This window comes from Mchenga conophoros, linkage group LG3 (genome assembly GCF_057382185.1).
Source record: "Mchenga conophoros isolate Kocher_MC1m ecotype Shallow Benthic linkage group LG3, M_conophoros_male_GT1.1, whole genome shotgun sequence".
NCBI classification, from domain to species: Eukaryota; Metazoa; Chordata; class Actinopteri; order Cichliformes; family Cichlidae; genus Mchenga; species Mchenga conophoros.
In genome coordinates this window covers 56,556,494-56,572,526 of record NC_140528.1, presented here as the reverse complement: position 1 = coordinate 56,572,526, position 16,033 = coordinate 56,556,494, and the positions used below count along the sequence as shown (strand labels likewise).

Genomic DNA, 16,033 nt, shown 5'->3' with positions numbered 1-16,033 from the left:
TTAGGTGATATTTGTTGATCTCTTTGACACATTGAACTGCAAATTACCCAGCATATGAAGGAAACGGGTTACTGTGGCACAACTTTATTGACATTTGCAGCATGAACACATGACATGAGTGAACAGACAGAACGTTTGCATGCAGCAGGACGACGTTACTCGATGGCATCAGCTGGATCGACTGCCAGCCTGATACAGTTTATTGAAAGCTGCTAACAGATTTAAGTTCTGATTTACCGAAGCTGCTGGAGTGGCATTTGGCCCACTTTGACTCCTGCTGATAACCATGAATAAAAATCCCAATGTTTGCCACAAATGAAGACGACCGTGTTCTGCCATGTGTGCAGAGGTGTTGGTGCATCTTATTTATTGTTTGCTCTTCTCTTTATTGCCCTCATCTAGGCCATACAGGGTCCCTCGGGTGACCCAGGACCCCCTGGCCCACCTGTAAGAGTTTCTTTCACTATTTCACCCAACAGCATAAATATTTAATTCAAAGTAGTACGACTGAGCTCTGTGAAATATGCACTGGATGTTAGCAATGTGTGGTCTAAAATAATGTTACACCACAGTGAAAACAGCACCGCTGTGTAACGTGGGTTTGTTTTCATTTGTTTTATGTCTGCAGGGTTTACAAGGTCTTTATGGTCCAGTCGGTTTTCCTGGTCCCGAAGGACCTGAAGGATACCCAGTATGTAAACTCATTTATCTGTTTCCTCTTCCTCAGACTGATCCCTGCATCTACACCTTCACATTTCTTTTCTTTTGTTTAATTAATTTCTAATTTGCAGTATGCTGAATGCAGTGATTATGAAGGAAAAACTGTTCTACTGCCTTGTGTGACGATTGCTTTAATATTGCTTTATTAAATATCGTACATTCATAAAAGTTCTATGCAAGAAGGCATTTAGGTTTTATGTAACAGCGTGTTTAAAACTTAGAGATATTAGTTGCACTTTTTTTTAGCTTAAAAGTGGTATAACCTGCAAACCCTGTGATAAGTTAGTTCCAGTCACATTACAGCCAGAATGTAGGTTTATTTATCTTTAACTTATTGAGCTTAGTCTGACTCTTTGTCCTGTTTATAGGGCCCACCAGGTCCTCCCGGTCCCCCAGGGCCAATGGTAAGTATAATGGTACACTAAAGGGACATATCATTTCTTTGAATTTAGACAAATGGCTGCCTTTTGGTAGCCTCTCTTATTCTCTCATTGTTGTCCAGAAGTACATATGAACCTTTTTTGTTTTTAGGGGAGCCGTAGTGACGCATCTCAAGGAGAGAAAGGAGACAAGGTACGCTGTAAACCACAGAGCTCACAACAGATTCATCAATTTAAGTCACACGTACACAAGCAGCACTGCTGATGCTGCTCGTGGCAGTGATTCATTCATCGCACACGCGTGAAAAAGACCGCAAACAGGAACCATGGTTGTGCTCCCTTTATGCTACAAATATGGAAGCAAAGTGTTCTGCGTCTAAAGTTTGCCACAGTCAGTGTAACTATCTATGTGTTCATTTTTTATGGTTTTATCTGCAAAAGCATGTTTTATAAGTTAGATTCCTACTCAGAGTAAAACAGAAGCGTGAGCAGATTGGACAGAGTTAGAAATGAGTGCATCAGAGGAACAGCTCAGGCTGAGCAGCTTGAAGACGGTTAAAGAGAGGCAAGGCTGAGATGGTTTGGATATGTGCAGAGGAGGGAAGAACAGTGAAGATGGAGCTGCCGGTCAGGAGGACAAGAGGAAGACTTCAGGGAAGATGTGTGGCTCTAGTGAAGGTGGGCATGCAGATGTTTGGTGTGACAGAGGAGGATGGAGGGATAAAGGGAACATTTGAAAAGAAAAAAAGATTAACAGCACAGTATAAAGAAGGGTGGGCTTTAAGGTATGAAAGCCTTGTGATTGACAAGTCAGCAAAACGTCCACTGCTCGCTAAACACATTTGACTGCAGGAAAATAAGCCTGTGACTCATCTTTTCTGTACAGTCTGTGTTTAAGATTAGGATGTAGTCTCGTGTCACAGAAAGGAGAAACAGGAAATCAGCAGTGAGGGCATGCAGGAAATAGCTTTGTCTCCTTTTAGAATTTATACCAAGTTACATTTATTTGTTGATGGAAGAATCACTATAAGATGTATATAAATGTCTGCCCCCAGTTTCTTTCCAAAGAAAGAAAAAATCTTTCTATTTGTTGGAGCAAAAACTTGTTTTTAACCTCACGGGGACCCAAATGCTAATAATAAACTGCTATTAAAGCAGAGCTCAGATTTAAGTCATTATGTTGGTGAAAAACGTTCTTTAACCACTGTTTCACGTTGTTTTGTAGTAAAATGTTATGGATTCTATATTGTAAAGCAGCCATTCCCAAAGGGAAAAGTGCTGTGGCCCCCTTAAAGCCAGAAAATTCTGCTTTAATTCACTTTGTTCATAAGTGATAATTTCATATTCATGATAGAATTAGGAACTGTACACAGTGTTACTGTGGCATGCCTGCAGTACCTGCAAAGTCCACCAGGGGGCCCCAACTGACACTTTGGCAATCAGAATCAGAATCAGAATCAGAATGGGTTTATTGCCAGATGTTGAGGTTTACAACATTAGGAAATTGCTGCGGTGCTTCAGTGCAAACAATAAGAATTAAAGTGCTATGTAGAAAGAAAGATATGTGCATGAGATATACATGAGATATATACATGAGAATAAGAATTATGAGTGCTACGTAGAAAGATATATACATGAGTGCAGGTGGTGATCAGTGCCAGACATGAAATGATGCAGTGACACAGCGTAGGGTTATGTGTTAGTGGCGGGGACAGTCATGTGGTTATTGTTCATGTGTCCAACAGCAGAGGGGAAGAAACTGTTCTTATGGCGAGAGGTTCTGGTGCGAATGGACCGGAGCCTCCTGCCTGAGGGGAGCAGGTCAAACAGACTGTGTCCAGGGTGAGAAGGGTCAGCTGAGATCCGAGCTGCACGCCGCAGTGTCCTGGAGGTGTACAGGTCCTGCAGAGATGGGAGTCTGCAGCCAATCACCTTCTCAGCAGAGCGCACAACACGCTGCAGTCTCTGTTTGTCCCTGATAGTGGCTCCAGCGTACCACACGGTGATGGAGGGGGTGAGGATGGACTCGATGATTGCAGTGTAGAATTGCATCATCGTCCGTGTTGGCAGGTTGAATTTCTTCAGCTGCCTCAGGAAGTACATCCTCTGCTGGGCTTTCTTGATGACGGAGGTGATGGTGGGCTCCCACTTCAGGTCCTGGGTGATGGTGGTACCCAGGAAGCGGAATGAGTCCACGGAGGTGATGGGGGTGTCAGACAGGATGATGGGGGGGAGTGGAGCTTTGTGCTTCCTGAAGTCCACAATAATCTCCACTGTCTTCTGGGCATTCAGCACCAGGTTGTTGTGGCTGCACCAGGACACCAGACGTTCAACCTCCCTCCTGTAGGCAGACTCATCCCCGTCCGAGATGAGTCCAATGACGGTGGTGTCATCTGCGAACTTGATTAGCTTGACAGACTGGTGGGTGGAGGTGCAGCAGTTGGTGTACAGGGAGAAGAGCAGAGGAGAAAGAACACAGCCCTGAGGGGAGCCGGTGCTGATGGTCCGGGAGTCCGAGACATTCTTTCCCAGCCTCACGTGCTGCTTCCTGTCCGTCAGGAAGTCAGTGATCCACCGGCAGATGGGATCAGGCACATTCATCTGGGAAAGCTTGTCTCGGAGATGGTCTGGAAGGATGGTGTTGAAGGCAGAGCTGAAGTCCACAAACAGGATCCTGGCGTAGGTTCCTGGGGAGTCCAGATGCTGCAGGATGAAGTGTAGGGCCATGTTGATGGCATCATCTACAGACCTGTTGGCTCTATATGCAAACTGCAGGGGGTCCAGGAGGGGGGCCGTGAGGGTCTTGAGATGGGAGAGAACCAGGCGCTCAAATGACTTCATGACCACAGATGTCAGAGCCACGGGTCTGTAGTCATTTAGTCCAGTGATCCTAGGTTTCTTGGGGACAGGGATTATGGTAGAGGACTTGAAGCAGGCAGGCACATGACATGCCTGCAGTGAGGAGTTGAAAATGCCAGAAAACACTGGGGCCAGCTCGTTTGCACAGTGTCTGAGGGTGGCAGGAGACACACCGTCTGGGCCGGGAGCTTTCCGAGCATTCAGACTCTTAAACTGCTTCCTCACACCTGCTTCATGAATATGAAGAGTTGTGGTCGGAGGAGGTGGTGTGAAATCCTCTTTTGTGTGGGGTGAGGAGGGGGGTGTTGTAGGTGAACAGTTTGAAGGTGGTGATGGCTCTATGGAGGGGGGAGAGGTGGGGGAATGAGTGTCCAAAGTGTCTCTATTGTTGGGGCCGTTGGAGGTGTGAAGGCTGCCTGATGGCTCGTCAAAACGGCAGTAAAAGTCGTTAAGGGTGTTGGCTAAGAGCAAGTCATCAGTGGAGTGGGGGGTTTTAGGCTTGTAGTTTGTAATATTCCTAAAACCTTTCCACACAGAGGCCGAGTCATTCTCTGAGATCTGCTGCTGCATCTTCTCAGAGTGCTGATGTTTGGCAATGTCCACTTCTTTAGTGAACTTGTACTTGGCCTCTCTGTAGCAGTCCCTGTCTCCGCTTCTGAACGCCTTTCTCTTTCCCAGCCACAGCTTTTTGAGTTTAGGAGTAAACCAGGGTTTGTCATTGTTATAACTCACCCTGGTGCGTGATGGCACAATGCTGTCCTCACAGAAGTGGATATAGGAGGTGACAGTGTCCGTAAACTCGTCCAAGCTGTTAGAAGCAGCCTTCATTGTGTCCCAGTCTGTAGACTCCAAACACGTGCGAAGCTCCTCCACAGCCTCCACTGCTCTACAACCACTAATGACAACAGCAGGCTTTAAGTGCTCCAGCTGTGTGTGTGTGTGTGTGTGTGTGTGTGTGTGTGTGTGTGTGTGTGTGTGTGTGTGTGTGTGTGCGTGTGTGTGTGTGTGTCGGCTCGAATGACACTAAAGTTCATTGATTTAATGCCGTGCATGTTAACATTTTGGTGGTGGCACAGCCTGCTCTTCTTCCGTCCATTGCATCCCTCCCTCCTTCTCCTTTTAACCCCACCCGTTCCTGCATCCCTCCACCTTCCTCCTCTCTCCATCCTCTTCTTGACACATGTGTTGGACTGATTTTTGCATCTGTTTCCTGAATGATAAAAACAATCACATGAGCCTCTGCTTGTTTCGGTCTGGTTTGTTCTTCATGTGATCCGTGCTGCCGCTGAGACAAACGCAGACTCCCTGAGACAGATCGCTCAGCTTAATCCTGACCAGCTCAACTCCAGGTTCAATTATTTTGGCAATTTCTTTTCTTTTCTTTAGATTGGGGAGTTTGTCCGATGTCCAGTGGCTTCACGGACTGATTTCTTTATTGTTGAATGACAGCTCAGAGATTTCTCACCATAATTCACCCAAAATTCGTCCCATCCATCCAGTTTTAAAAACACCTCTCCAGTTCAGATTTGCGAGTGGGCTGGAGCTAATCCCAGCTGACTTTATGTGAGTCTATCCCACCCTGGACTTTTACCAGTTGAAATTTCTGAGTTGTCACTCTGGAGGACTGTAACCTGTGGGCTGTAACTGGGTGCTGCAACCACTCGCTCCTGCTTCCTGTATGATTTTATTTACCCATCTTGACCACATCAGGCCTCTGGTGATGATTGCTGAGACTTGTAGGTCATTCTCCCACTCCTTGACTTCTTATTCACCACCCGCTCATCAATCCACACATACGCCCATACCGATTGAACAAATGGCACAGGTGCTACTAACATTCATCTTCCTCACACACTGCATGCATGCTGTGATCAACCAAAACCCGTAGCGACTGAGCAAGGATAAAAACAGGGATGAAGTGAATGTGGAAACAGCTGGATCTTCTCCAGCCTGGTGAAATGCACTTTTAGGATTGAATTACACTTTTTTTCAGTAAACAAATGTGCAGCATGTGTATTTCTCTTTAATTCTGGCCTTGAATTTTTATACACTGACTATAATATATAAAGTGTCACTAAGCTTTCTTCTTTTTTATCTATCACGGCTATTATTCCTTTACCTTCTCTAATCTGTTTTTGAGCCTTATATTTATATTTTACCCTCTTTTTTTGCCTCCTTTTTCTTTTTCTAAAATGCAGTAAATTTATATGACAGAAAAGAGTCCAACTGTAAGGCAGCAGTTTCTGCGGACTACAATGTTTGCAGATGACACTGTGATCTGCAGTGAGAGTTGGGAGCAGGTGGAGGTCTGCTCTGGGGAGAAAAGGGCAAGTCAGTATAAGCAGGACAGAATACATGTCTGTGAATAAGAGGGAGACAGGTGGAAAGGTGAACATGCAAGAAGCAAAGGTGGTCAAGGTACCTGAGGTCAAGCATTCAATCAAGGAGCAGTGCACAAGAGAGGTAGAAAAGAGAGTGCAGTCAAGTGGGAGTGGGTGGAGCCGAGTGTCAGAGGTGATTTGTGACAGAAGGATAACCGCAAGTGGGAAAGAGAAGATTTAAAAAATGTTAGTGAGACCTGAAATGGTGTATGGTTCGAAGACAAAAGAACAGGAGGTCGAGCTGAAGGCGTTAAGGTTTTCATTGTGAAAGTCCAGAATGGATAAAATTAGACAATTATTTTGTGTGTCAGCGCAATGAGGCGACAGCTAAATGTCACAGCTGCCACCAAAGGCAGACTGTAGTGTAAACGCTGTCTCCAGGTGGAAAACCAGAGGAGTGATACACCTCATGTTGTACAGCGTACAGAGTGTGCAGGTGTCACCTTCTCGCCTAAAGAAGCTTTAAAAAGATCTACTTTCAATATAAGGACTGATGTCCCTTATCGACTGTGTGCACATTTATATGCATAACAGCAGGTTAGATTAACTTTGATTAACATTAGTTGCATCTGATGCTACTCTGCTTCACACTGTACTGAGAGTCCAGATCTGCTCTGTTCAGTGAATATAATTTAATGTGATTTTTCAAGGTGCTGATGCTATTTTCTCACCTTTGCTTCAGTAAAATAATCCTCCCATTCTCTCCTTTTCCTCTCCCCTTCTCTCCTTCCTTCCTTCATTCCCCTCCTCTGCTCTTTGCGTCTCCTGATTGGCTAACAGTGTGTTTCGTGTGTATTTCGGACTCTAGGGTGACGTGGGTCTTCCCGGACCCAGGGGTAGTCCCGGCGACACGTCGCTAAGCGGCCCAAAAACACTCACTATCTACAAAGGAGATAAGGTAACACAGCAAAGGAAGGGAAGGAGCGAAGGTTTTTGAGCTAACACAACAGACACACAAAAACACACGCAAGGATGTGGTGGGGGTTTCACTGCAGAAAGTAACCAAAAGAAAGAAGTGCAACGATGCAGCAGTAGGCAGGCCAAAGGTCTAATAAAGAAGAGGAGCAGTGATTGCAGCAAACCTTACAAACCTCAGAGAGGAGGACGTGCTGGAGGGAGGAAACAAGGAGCTGAGGGAGGACGTGAGGAGACACGGGGAGAGGTGGAGGAGAGGTCGGTCATCACTGTCCAGACTCACAGAGAGCAGCAGTCGTGCATCTTTAATCAGAATTTGGAGAAAAAAATCATTTACATTTTTCAGCCAACCTGATTTTTTTTATTAAGATCATTTAAGAAATACAGTATTTATCCCATATTTGTTTTACAGCTGTAATAAAAGTAATGAAAGCAACACAGATGCTGCAGACTGTGAGTGTGAGAGACAAACTATGGCATTAAAGGTGCTGAATCATTAACTGCTGGAAAACCACTGAGTTTAGGTTCAGTAAAAATTGCTCTGCACCAAAACTAGGAAGCTTTTATTGTGAAAGGTGTTTGGATTAAATAGTTTTTCTTCCTTGGGATGTGTTGTCATTGTGCAATGTGTTTGAGGCTTATAACGTTTATGCATTAAACTGCAGTCTAGTGAAGACGGCAAAGTGGACCCTAGTGAAAAGTTTCTGTTATAAACTTTTATAAACTGTTATAAACTCAGCATGTCTGAGCTTTCAAGTTCAAACTATTGATCCTAAATTTTTTGGTAGCTTTCAAACACATGACACAGACTGACACATCTTGAGTACAGACAATTTTGGAAACATGAGGAGATCTGCCAAAAGAAATCAAATCTGTTTATAATTAGTTAAAAAAAAACTTAAAATTGAATCTGACTATTACTGTCTGAACCTCCTTCAAAGTTTCTGTAAGTAGGATTAAAGTTGTAAAGAAACAACAAACACCAGCCTCTCTTCATCCTCATCCATAAAGCTCCTCGCTCCTCTCCTCGGTCTGCGCTCTCTTCAGCCGCTTCCTGCGCGGCCTCATGCCGTCCATCCTCCAGTCCACAGTCTGCCCTCTCTTCCCCTAAACGTTCCAAAAGCTGGGGTTGTTTTTTCCCGCGCTTCGTCAGCGTAAACAGCTCTTTCTTCCTTGGTCACCGCATCCAGGGCGACATGGGCTTGCCTGGTGACCCCGGCCAGCCAATGATCAATGGCGTTGTGGAGTTTGTGGGTTTTCCCAAAGGAGACAAAGGAATGCAGGTTTGTTGGGAAACACGAGTCATAATTAGCGTTTTATTTCACTGTCACAAAAAAATCAGTTTCAAACATAAAAAAGTCATTTTAATGGTGGCAACAGCCTGAAAGTGATCGACACCATCATGTGTTGGTAAACTTGTATGCTTCACTTACTTACATACTTTTCTCCCAGGTTCACTGCTTTATGAATGAGAGAAACGGACATTTTTCTTTGGTGTAACCGACACATCCAAACCAAGACTTCCTGTTATGTCCATGTGTCACTGGGAAAAGTAGATTTTTAATTATTGCCACATGACAGCGATGGTCATCTAGCAGATTTCTTGAAAAGCGAGCTCTCTATTTGCCCAACACACATTGTTTTTGCTTCATGCAACCAAAGCACGCTCCAGCGTGGCTGATCAATATAAACACAAGCAAAAAGCTTCCTGTCCTTTACCAAGACTTTGTGCGAATGCATCTACCTTCTGTTTGTAGAGGCGAGCAGAATAGTTTCTGAGCCTATGGCCACTCAGAAAGTTAAAAACCAACACTATGCTAATGCTGCAGCTTTATATTGAACGCATTCACAACACTAACATCTAGTTTTGTAACGCTATCGCTAATGTCAGGGAACATTTCCCCTGATATAATAAATCAGTTAAAACATGCTTCTCAAAACGTATTAAAGTAGAAAAATGCACGGCAAAAAGGACTCTTCTTTTATTTCCCCTCTACAAAAAAAGGTATCAAAGAGAAAAAAATCTACAAAAATAAAAGAAAAATGGAAACTTTTTCCTGGGAAATGTGATCCTTTTCCAGGGAGGTGACAGACTCCCTGCATCACTGAAAACAGTAGGATAGATGAACAACAACAACAAAAAATTGGAAGGGTGAAGGTGACCAGCTGACTATATACCTTTTGAGCATATGAATTCCCCTGGGAAATACCACTGAGTGATATTTACTCACCGCGTGGGTGAAATCACCCCATGTTAGTGCTTTAGGGTCTAAGCAGACAGCAGCAGCCACATTAAGCTGTTAAATGACGAGCTGCATGAGACCGTTTTCTTAGCAAGGTGTTGTTTTTCTCAGACTGAAGCAGGATTAAATCAGATCAGCCGCACAGCGATGGAAAAACGCCACATACGTCACGATAATGACAACCCTTTCTTTTGGTAGCTCTTGCTCCGAGACCTCAGTGATCTCCAGACTTTTATAAGACCTTTTGCATGCCTGAGTCAGTAAAGGTTTCACAGCTGGAAGGTCAAATAATAAACCTCAGGCTACGTGAATAAGAGACAAATGGAAGGAAAAGATGTGGAAAAATGACGTCTTTAATTCCACTTCATCAAAACTGTAAATTAGGGAGGCACTAACAGTCACTGTTATTAAATTACATGCAACAGACTTGAGGCACAACAGTGCTGCATGCATTTCAACAAGAGGAGTACGTCTACTTGACTGTCCAGCAAACTATGACTGTCGCAGACGATCCTGATTTTAGCACAATTAAATACAAAACCCACTTATCCCCCAAATTGTGACGCTTTAAATGTGCTCTAGATAAGAACTGAATGCAATGATTTGCAAATATTTTATGAATAGCTGAGAAAATGTGTAATGTTAAGAAAAATGGTTAACTGGCCAAAGGTGAGTCACATGACTGGATATAAAAAGAGCCTCTCAGAAGTAATGCAGGGCAGAGGTTCAACAATTTGCAAATTGTCGAATAATTTCAGAATAATGTGCTTCAATATCAAATTATTAATACTTAAAATATGTCGTCATCTACAGCGCATAATATCAAAAGATTTGGAGAATCTGGGGGAATCCAAAGATTCCTATTGGTTGTCTGTGATCTCTGGGTGCTCAGACGGCGCGGCATTAAAAACAGGAATGATTCACTCGTGGAAATCATTCCATGGGCTCAGGAACACTTCCACAAATTCATCCACAAAATGCCAGTTAAAGCTCTACCGCGCAAAGAAGAAACCACACGTGAACAGGATCCATGATTTATTAAAGGCAATGGATGAAAAACAAATGGGGATGGAGTGCGTAACAAGGATGGATTTTTTGCTGTTGTTTACTTTGCTCTCTCGTTGCCTCTCTCAAAGGGTGACCCCGGTCCAAAGGGAACTAAAGGATACCCTGGAATACCCGGCCTACCTGTAAGTATTCAAACAGTTTGCTTGTTTATTTTTTATTTCATGCCCACCATGCAAGATGCATTTTAGGAGAAATTGTGATTCAGGAGACCTTCCTTTTTGTCGCTTAATCACAGGGACCCTTTGGCTATCCTGGAGAATATGGAGAAAAGGGCATTCCTGGATACCCCGGGAGCAGAGTAAGACTCTGCGCTTTTTGGCTTCAGTTAAAGTGCATTTAGTGACATTACTGTTTGAAATTCCTTCCTTATTTCCCTTTGTGAGGGGAACCTCACCATTTCCTCTTCTTCTGTGGTGGGTGTTGTTTGTGTTTTCGCCAAGCAGGGGGCTCCAGGGTTTAACGGACCGCCCGGTGTTCCAGGACTGCAGGTAGGGTTTGTAAGACTGTAAGCACAGAGTAATAGTTCTCACATTAATTATGAGCCACAGAAAATACTCAGCTGGCTTACAGGTGAAAGTAATTGTTTCTTTGCCTTCATCCCCACAGTTATCCTCTTATATTAGACACATGGTCTTTCCTACATAGAAGAGGAGATCCATCTACTGTTGTAGTAGATGGATCTACTATATGGATCAAATATAATTTTACCTTTATTTAGTGAATTGGGGTTTCATGTAAAAATGTAGTTGATGGTCTTAAATCATAGAAAAAAAGAGCAACACATTTGTTGCCCTTACTCCATGTTAAGAATCATATTCATGTGCATTCACAACCAAAAAGTCCCACAAAAACCAAGAAAAAATACAATACATACTTCGAAGTACACTTCAGATAACCTCATAATATCTATAGGAAACTCAGGAGTTACTGCATCCTCTTATTTCCTAACTCATGACAAAATATATATATTATTGTCAACACAGACACCCCTGCTGCACGGCATGATAGCCATTAGACTTTAAACCTGTACAGTATGTTCAATTTAGATTAATTTTTCTTCTTCCACCCAGGGACCCAAAGGACGTCCAGGCACCCCAGGCTCATCGGGCTACCCAGGATTCAAGGTAGAATCACTGTTCCTCTAAAGCAGATGTATGGTACAAGTCAGGGGTATTTTCTTACAGCTGTGTTTTCCTATATCCTAATAATTATAAAGAGACATCAACATTTCTTACTAAAAAGAACTTTTATATCATTTGTAGTGAACCTGTGAATTTATAACACCACAATCAGATCCACACGCCGTAGGCATAAAGGCAGCAGCTGAAAGGGCAAAGTTTGTATAAAGCTTCTCTGCTATTTCACCAGCAGATGGGGCTACTGTGCTCACACTGATGGTAGCAATTTTTATTGCTCTATCTGTCACATATACTACTCTTGTTACAGAGGTAATGACAACTTGTAAAAGCGGATATTTTTTAATATAAAACATTAATAATAATTAAATTGCCTAATCACGGATCTTCATTTATAGACACTACCCTAGCTTAGCAGTTACAGGACATTTCATTAAACCCTTTTGACTTCTTGGTAACATATATCTAATCAGCTGATAATATGGCAGCAGTCGTATTTGGACATGTTGACATGGTCAAGATGACCTGCTGAGGTTCAAACAGAGCAAAGAATGAGGAAGCAAGGTGGGTGAAGATGCCTTGTTAATATCAAAGGAGAGCGGCTTGACTACTCTGAGCTGAGAAGAAGGCAGTAACTCAACAACCGCTCATTACAGCCAGAAGAGCAAACGAGCATCACTGAAAGCACAAAATGTTAATATCACTCTGCCACAATGACACATTTTCAGATACACCCTCTGGGTTTTATGGTTAGCTAACTGAAAATGGTTACTTATCTATATGTTGGTTTAGAGAGATGATACCATCAATATTTCTGCTCTAACCTGTTTTTTGGGTACATCTTGTAGGGAGACCAGGGAGACCCCGGACCCCCAGGACCTAGCTCTTTTGTTAATGGGGGTTATGCTATTCAAGGTAACACCTTGAGTTTTTTTTTACACATGTGTTCCTGTGAACCACCGGCCCTTTAACCACCTCTTCTGTGATTGGTTGCAGGACCTCCAGGGGACTCGGGTTTACGTGGCTTTCCAGGACCCCGGGGTGACCAGGGACCTCAAGGCTTTCCAGGACCTCCCGGCCAACCAGGACCTGATCGTTTTGGTCCAGGTAATACACACAAATTCACACTGATCACGGAGGATTAACCACCATCAGTAATGATCTTTAGACAACAGAAGCTGTCTGTGCACACAGGTCTTCGAGGTCCTCCTGGGCCCAAAGGTGTCAAAGGAGAAGTGGGTGACCCCGGCTTACGGCCCACTGGTTTTGAAGGTTTCCCAGGACTCCCTGGGCCCCCAGGTCCCAGTGGCCTTCCTGGACCTCAAGGCCCTCCAGGTACATTTACACAAAAACAGCAGATAAAGCTCTGTGGTCCTTCCCTCTCAGGCAAGCAGAAGTAGAAACCGAATATTTGAAAGTACAGCTTTATTTTTATTTCCTCCAAATTTTCTTATACATGTTTGAGCTTTGACTGTTGTGTAACTTGTGCTCAGTTTCTGTTACTGTTGGGGTTACGGGGATTGAAGCAAAATATTTTTCAGTATATAAAAAATAGGTTTTTACATTTTAAACACAATAAAATTCAACTACTCGGTAGAAGTGAAAGACAAGACATAGAAACACTTTCAAATATAACAGCTGACTGACTTTGCTGTCCTTCAAGGCACAAACGCTGAGCCCTGCTACATCTATCCTGATACAGGTCAGTCCTACAGGTATCCCAAAGGCAGCCATATTTCTTTGAAACTCGCCAGCAACAATCACGCTGCCAAAGTGAAATTCAAAACCACAGACTCAACTTTCACAGCCAGCATCTAGCTGCCACAATGCTTTATTTGATCACTTCTGTGCTGTGGAGGGAGCGGTTGTTAGTATAGAGTGTAGCCAGCTTCAGTCTTGGATATGAGAGGCTCTCTCTACTGATCCAAGCTGCTTCTCTCATCTCTGGTGACAAGGTGTCGCCTGCTGTGAACGTAATTCACAGATCTCATGTGGACATTAACGCTTGCTAGCAAAAGATTTCTTTAATGACTGTTTATTTGTAAAACACACACATGGAAACACAGGAAGAAACAGTCTGTGTAACATACTGGAAGGAAATCATTGGAAAAACAAAAGATGATTTCACTGGCATGGAAGATGACTGTGTTTGGGTATTTTCTTTGCCGGGGTAAGGCTCCGAACTGCAACAGGCTGTGCATGCTGCTTCTGGTGAGTAGCTCTTAACCATGACGGTCGATGTAAAATCACTGAAGGGGTTCATGTTGTTTTACATTTTAAGATGACAAAAAATAAGCCTCTCATCTTGCAACAGCAGCTTAAATCTTTTGTCGAATCTGGAAACCAAACAAAGCAAACTAACCTGATTTTAAACTGTGGCTTCGAGCCGCACTTCCGCTCTGCTGGCTTGAGTAATTCCTTTTCCGGTTATTGAAAGCTTGGTTTCAAAAGCAGAAGCAATAAATCAGTTCAAGAAACTTAAACAAGTATAAAGTGTTTGTGTAAAATCTTAAAGTAACAATTTGTGACTTTTAAAACTACTTTGCGGTCAGTGTAACCTCTAATGGGTGTAGCTTTGCGTGTGTGTTTGTGCAGGTGACTCTGAAGGTCTACCAACTGCTCCCCCTGGAGGCCCCGGGCCGCCTGGTCCCACAGGATTTCCAGGAAACATTGGTGCCAAAGGGTTTAGAGGTACACGCAGATATGCAGACTTCATGAAATGAAATGATTTGTTTCTCGCAAAAAATATATTTAAATCATCGCGTATTTCAAAATGAGTCAAAATTGTTGTCGAGAAGTGAAGAGGTGATTGAGGAGTTTACCCACACAGTAATAAATGAAAAGCAAGCAGCAAAATACAAATACAAAGCATTGGTATCCAAGGAAACTAAAACACAACTGGAAATGGAAGAAAAAGTGCGACAATCTACAATTCTTAATCCCGCCGTCCTGCAGGCGACCCTGGTGACTGCAGATGTTCTGGAGGAGACTTCTCGGGGTTAGATGGACCACCTGGACGTCCAGGAACCAATGGCAGTCCTGGCCTGCCTGGGGTGAAGGGTTTTCTTGGAGACCCCGGTTCACTAGGCTTCAGTGGTCTTCCAGGACCTAGTGTAAGCAAAACTCTGCCCTTGATATGACTTGAATGGGAATTATTAATAATAATAATCATCATCATCATCGTATTAATCATAATGATAAGTAATTTAAATGCATGCATACCAGTTTCTGAAGTTTCACATTTCTGTAACTTTGCAGGGTCCTCCTGGTCAGCGGGGCTTCCCCGGGCGTAAGGGAGAGAAGGGGGCTCCATATTACCCCACCCTAAATCTGGGGTTGAAGGGAGTCATAGGAGATCCTGGACCCAGAGGACCTACAGGTGAAACAGGAAATCCTGGAAGAGACGGGCTGCCTGGCTTCCCTGGATTTCCTGGACCCCCAGTGAGTCCTTCGAAACACAGTTTACATATTAGTTCATCTTCAGAAAGATTTTCATTTAATACGTTTTTAAAAAGACGTCCAAATGAGGATCATTGTTTCCTCTTTCCTCTCATATATTTTCTGTCCTTTCATTTCGTGTTTTCCCCTTTCTTCTTCTTTTGTTTTTCGTCTCTCGCTTCTTTGCTGTCTTTTCATCTCATTCCCTTATTTCATTTCTTCTCCTGTATAATTTCTGTGCCTTTCTGTTCTTCCCCTTTTATTTTGTATATTATCATCTCTTTCCTTCCTTTTTCTCTTTTCCTTCCTTTTATTTTCTTTTGTCTTCTGTTCTCTCTCCCACCTTTTCATTATCCTTCTTTTGTTTTACTCATATTTTATACCACTCACCTTCTTTGCTTTCCCTTTTTTGCTTTCTTTACTTTCTTTTTCTTATATTTCCTCTAACTTTCCTTTTCTCCTTCTTCTTGGTTTTCTCTTTCCTTTAATGGCCTATCCTCTTTCCTGTTTCCTTATTTTCCATTCCCTCTTCCATTTCTCACCTTTCTTTCTTTTCTTTTCTTTTCTTTCCTTTCCTTTGCCTTCTTCCCTTTCCTTTCCTTTCCTCTTCTCTCCTCTCCTCTCTAGGGTGATGCAGGCATCGGCTCAAGGGGAGAAAAAGGATTTCAAGGGTTTCCAGGTTCTAAGGGACGTCCTGGAGGCCCTGGTGAGCCGGGCATTGGCTATGATGGAGCACCCGGCTTGCGTGGAGACCCTGGAGAACCCGGTATACCTGGTTCTCCAGGTATACCGGGTTCACCTGGAGAGAAAGGTAAATAATGGTGTTTTGAGTGTGTGTCCGTGAGACAGAGAATGACAGAAAATATGTGAATGTGTGTCATACAGTCTTCTTC

General features: G+C 43.3%; 1 protein-coding gene across 5 annotated transcripts in view; it reads left to right on the top strand.

The window, feature by feature from the left end:
• The window catches only part of col4a6 (collagen, type IV, alpha 6), a 152,468-nt gene that overhangs the window by 116,866 nt on the left and 19,569 nt on the right, over positions 1 to 16,033 (top strand). For 3 of the 5 annotated variants that reach the window (XM_085263901.1, XM_085263874.1, XM_085263885.1), the window contains 17 exons: positions 403 to 447; positions 629 to 691; positions 1,089 to 1,124; positions 1,252 to 1,293; positions 7,149 to 7,238; positions 10,635 to 10,688; positions 10,802 to 10,864; positions 11,010 to 11,054; positions 11,637 to 11,690; positions 12,551 to 12,617; positions 12,699 to 12,809; positions 12,897 to 13,037; positions 13,366 to 13,404; positions 14,298 to 14,393; positions 14,658 to 14,815; positions 14,961 to 15,143; positions 15,768 to 15,951. In XM_085263901.1, coding sequence (XP_085120027.1) covers positions 403 to 447; positions 629 to 691; positions 1,089 to 1,124; positions 1,252 to 1,293; positions 7,149 to 7,238; positions 10,635 to 10,688; positions 10,802 to 10,864; positions 11,010 to 11,054; positions 11,637 to 11,690; positions 12,551 to 12,617; positions 12,699 to 12,809; positions 12,897 to 13,037; positions 13,366 to 13,404; positions 14,298 to 14,393; positions 14,658 to 14,815; positions 14,961 to 15,143; positions 15,768 to 15,951 — 1,471 coding nt within the window. Of the gene's footprint in view, positions 1 to 402; positions 448 to 628; positions 692 to 1,088; positions 1,125 to 1,251; positions 1,294 to 7,148; positions 7,239 to 8,445; positions 8,539 to 10,634; positions 10,689 to 10,801; positions 10,865 to 11,009; positions 11,055 to 11,636; positions 11,691 to 12,550; positions 12,618 to 12,698; positions 12,810 to 12,896; positions 13,038 to 13,365; positions 13,405 to 14,297; positions 14,394 to 14,657; positions 14,816 to 14,960; positions 15,144 to 15,767; positions 15,952 to 16,033 lie in introns of all 5 variants that reach the window. The other 2 variants (XM_085263908.1, XM_085263893.1) reach the window with 2 other exon arrangements.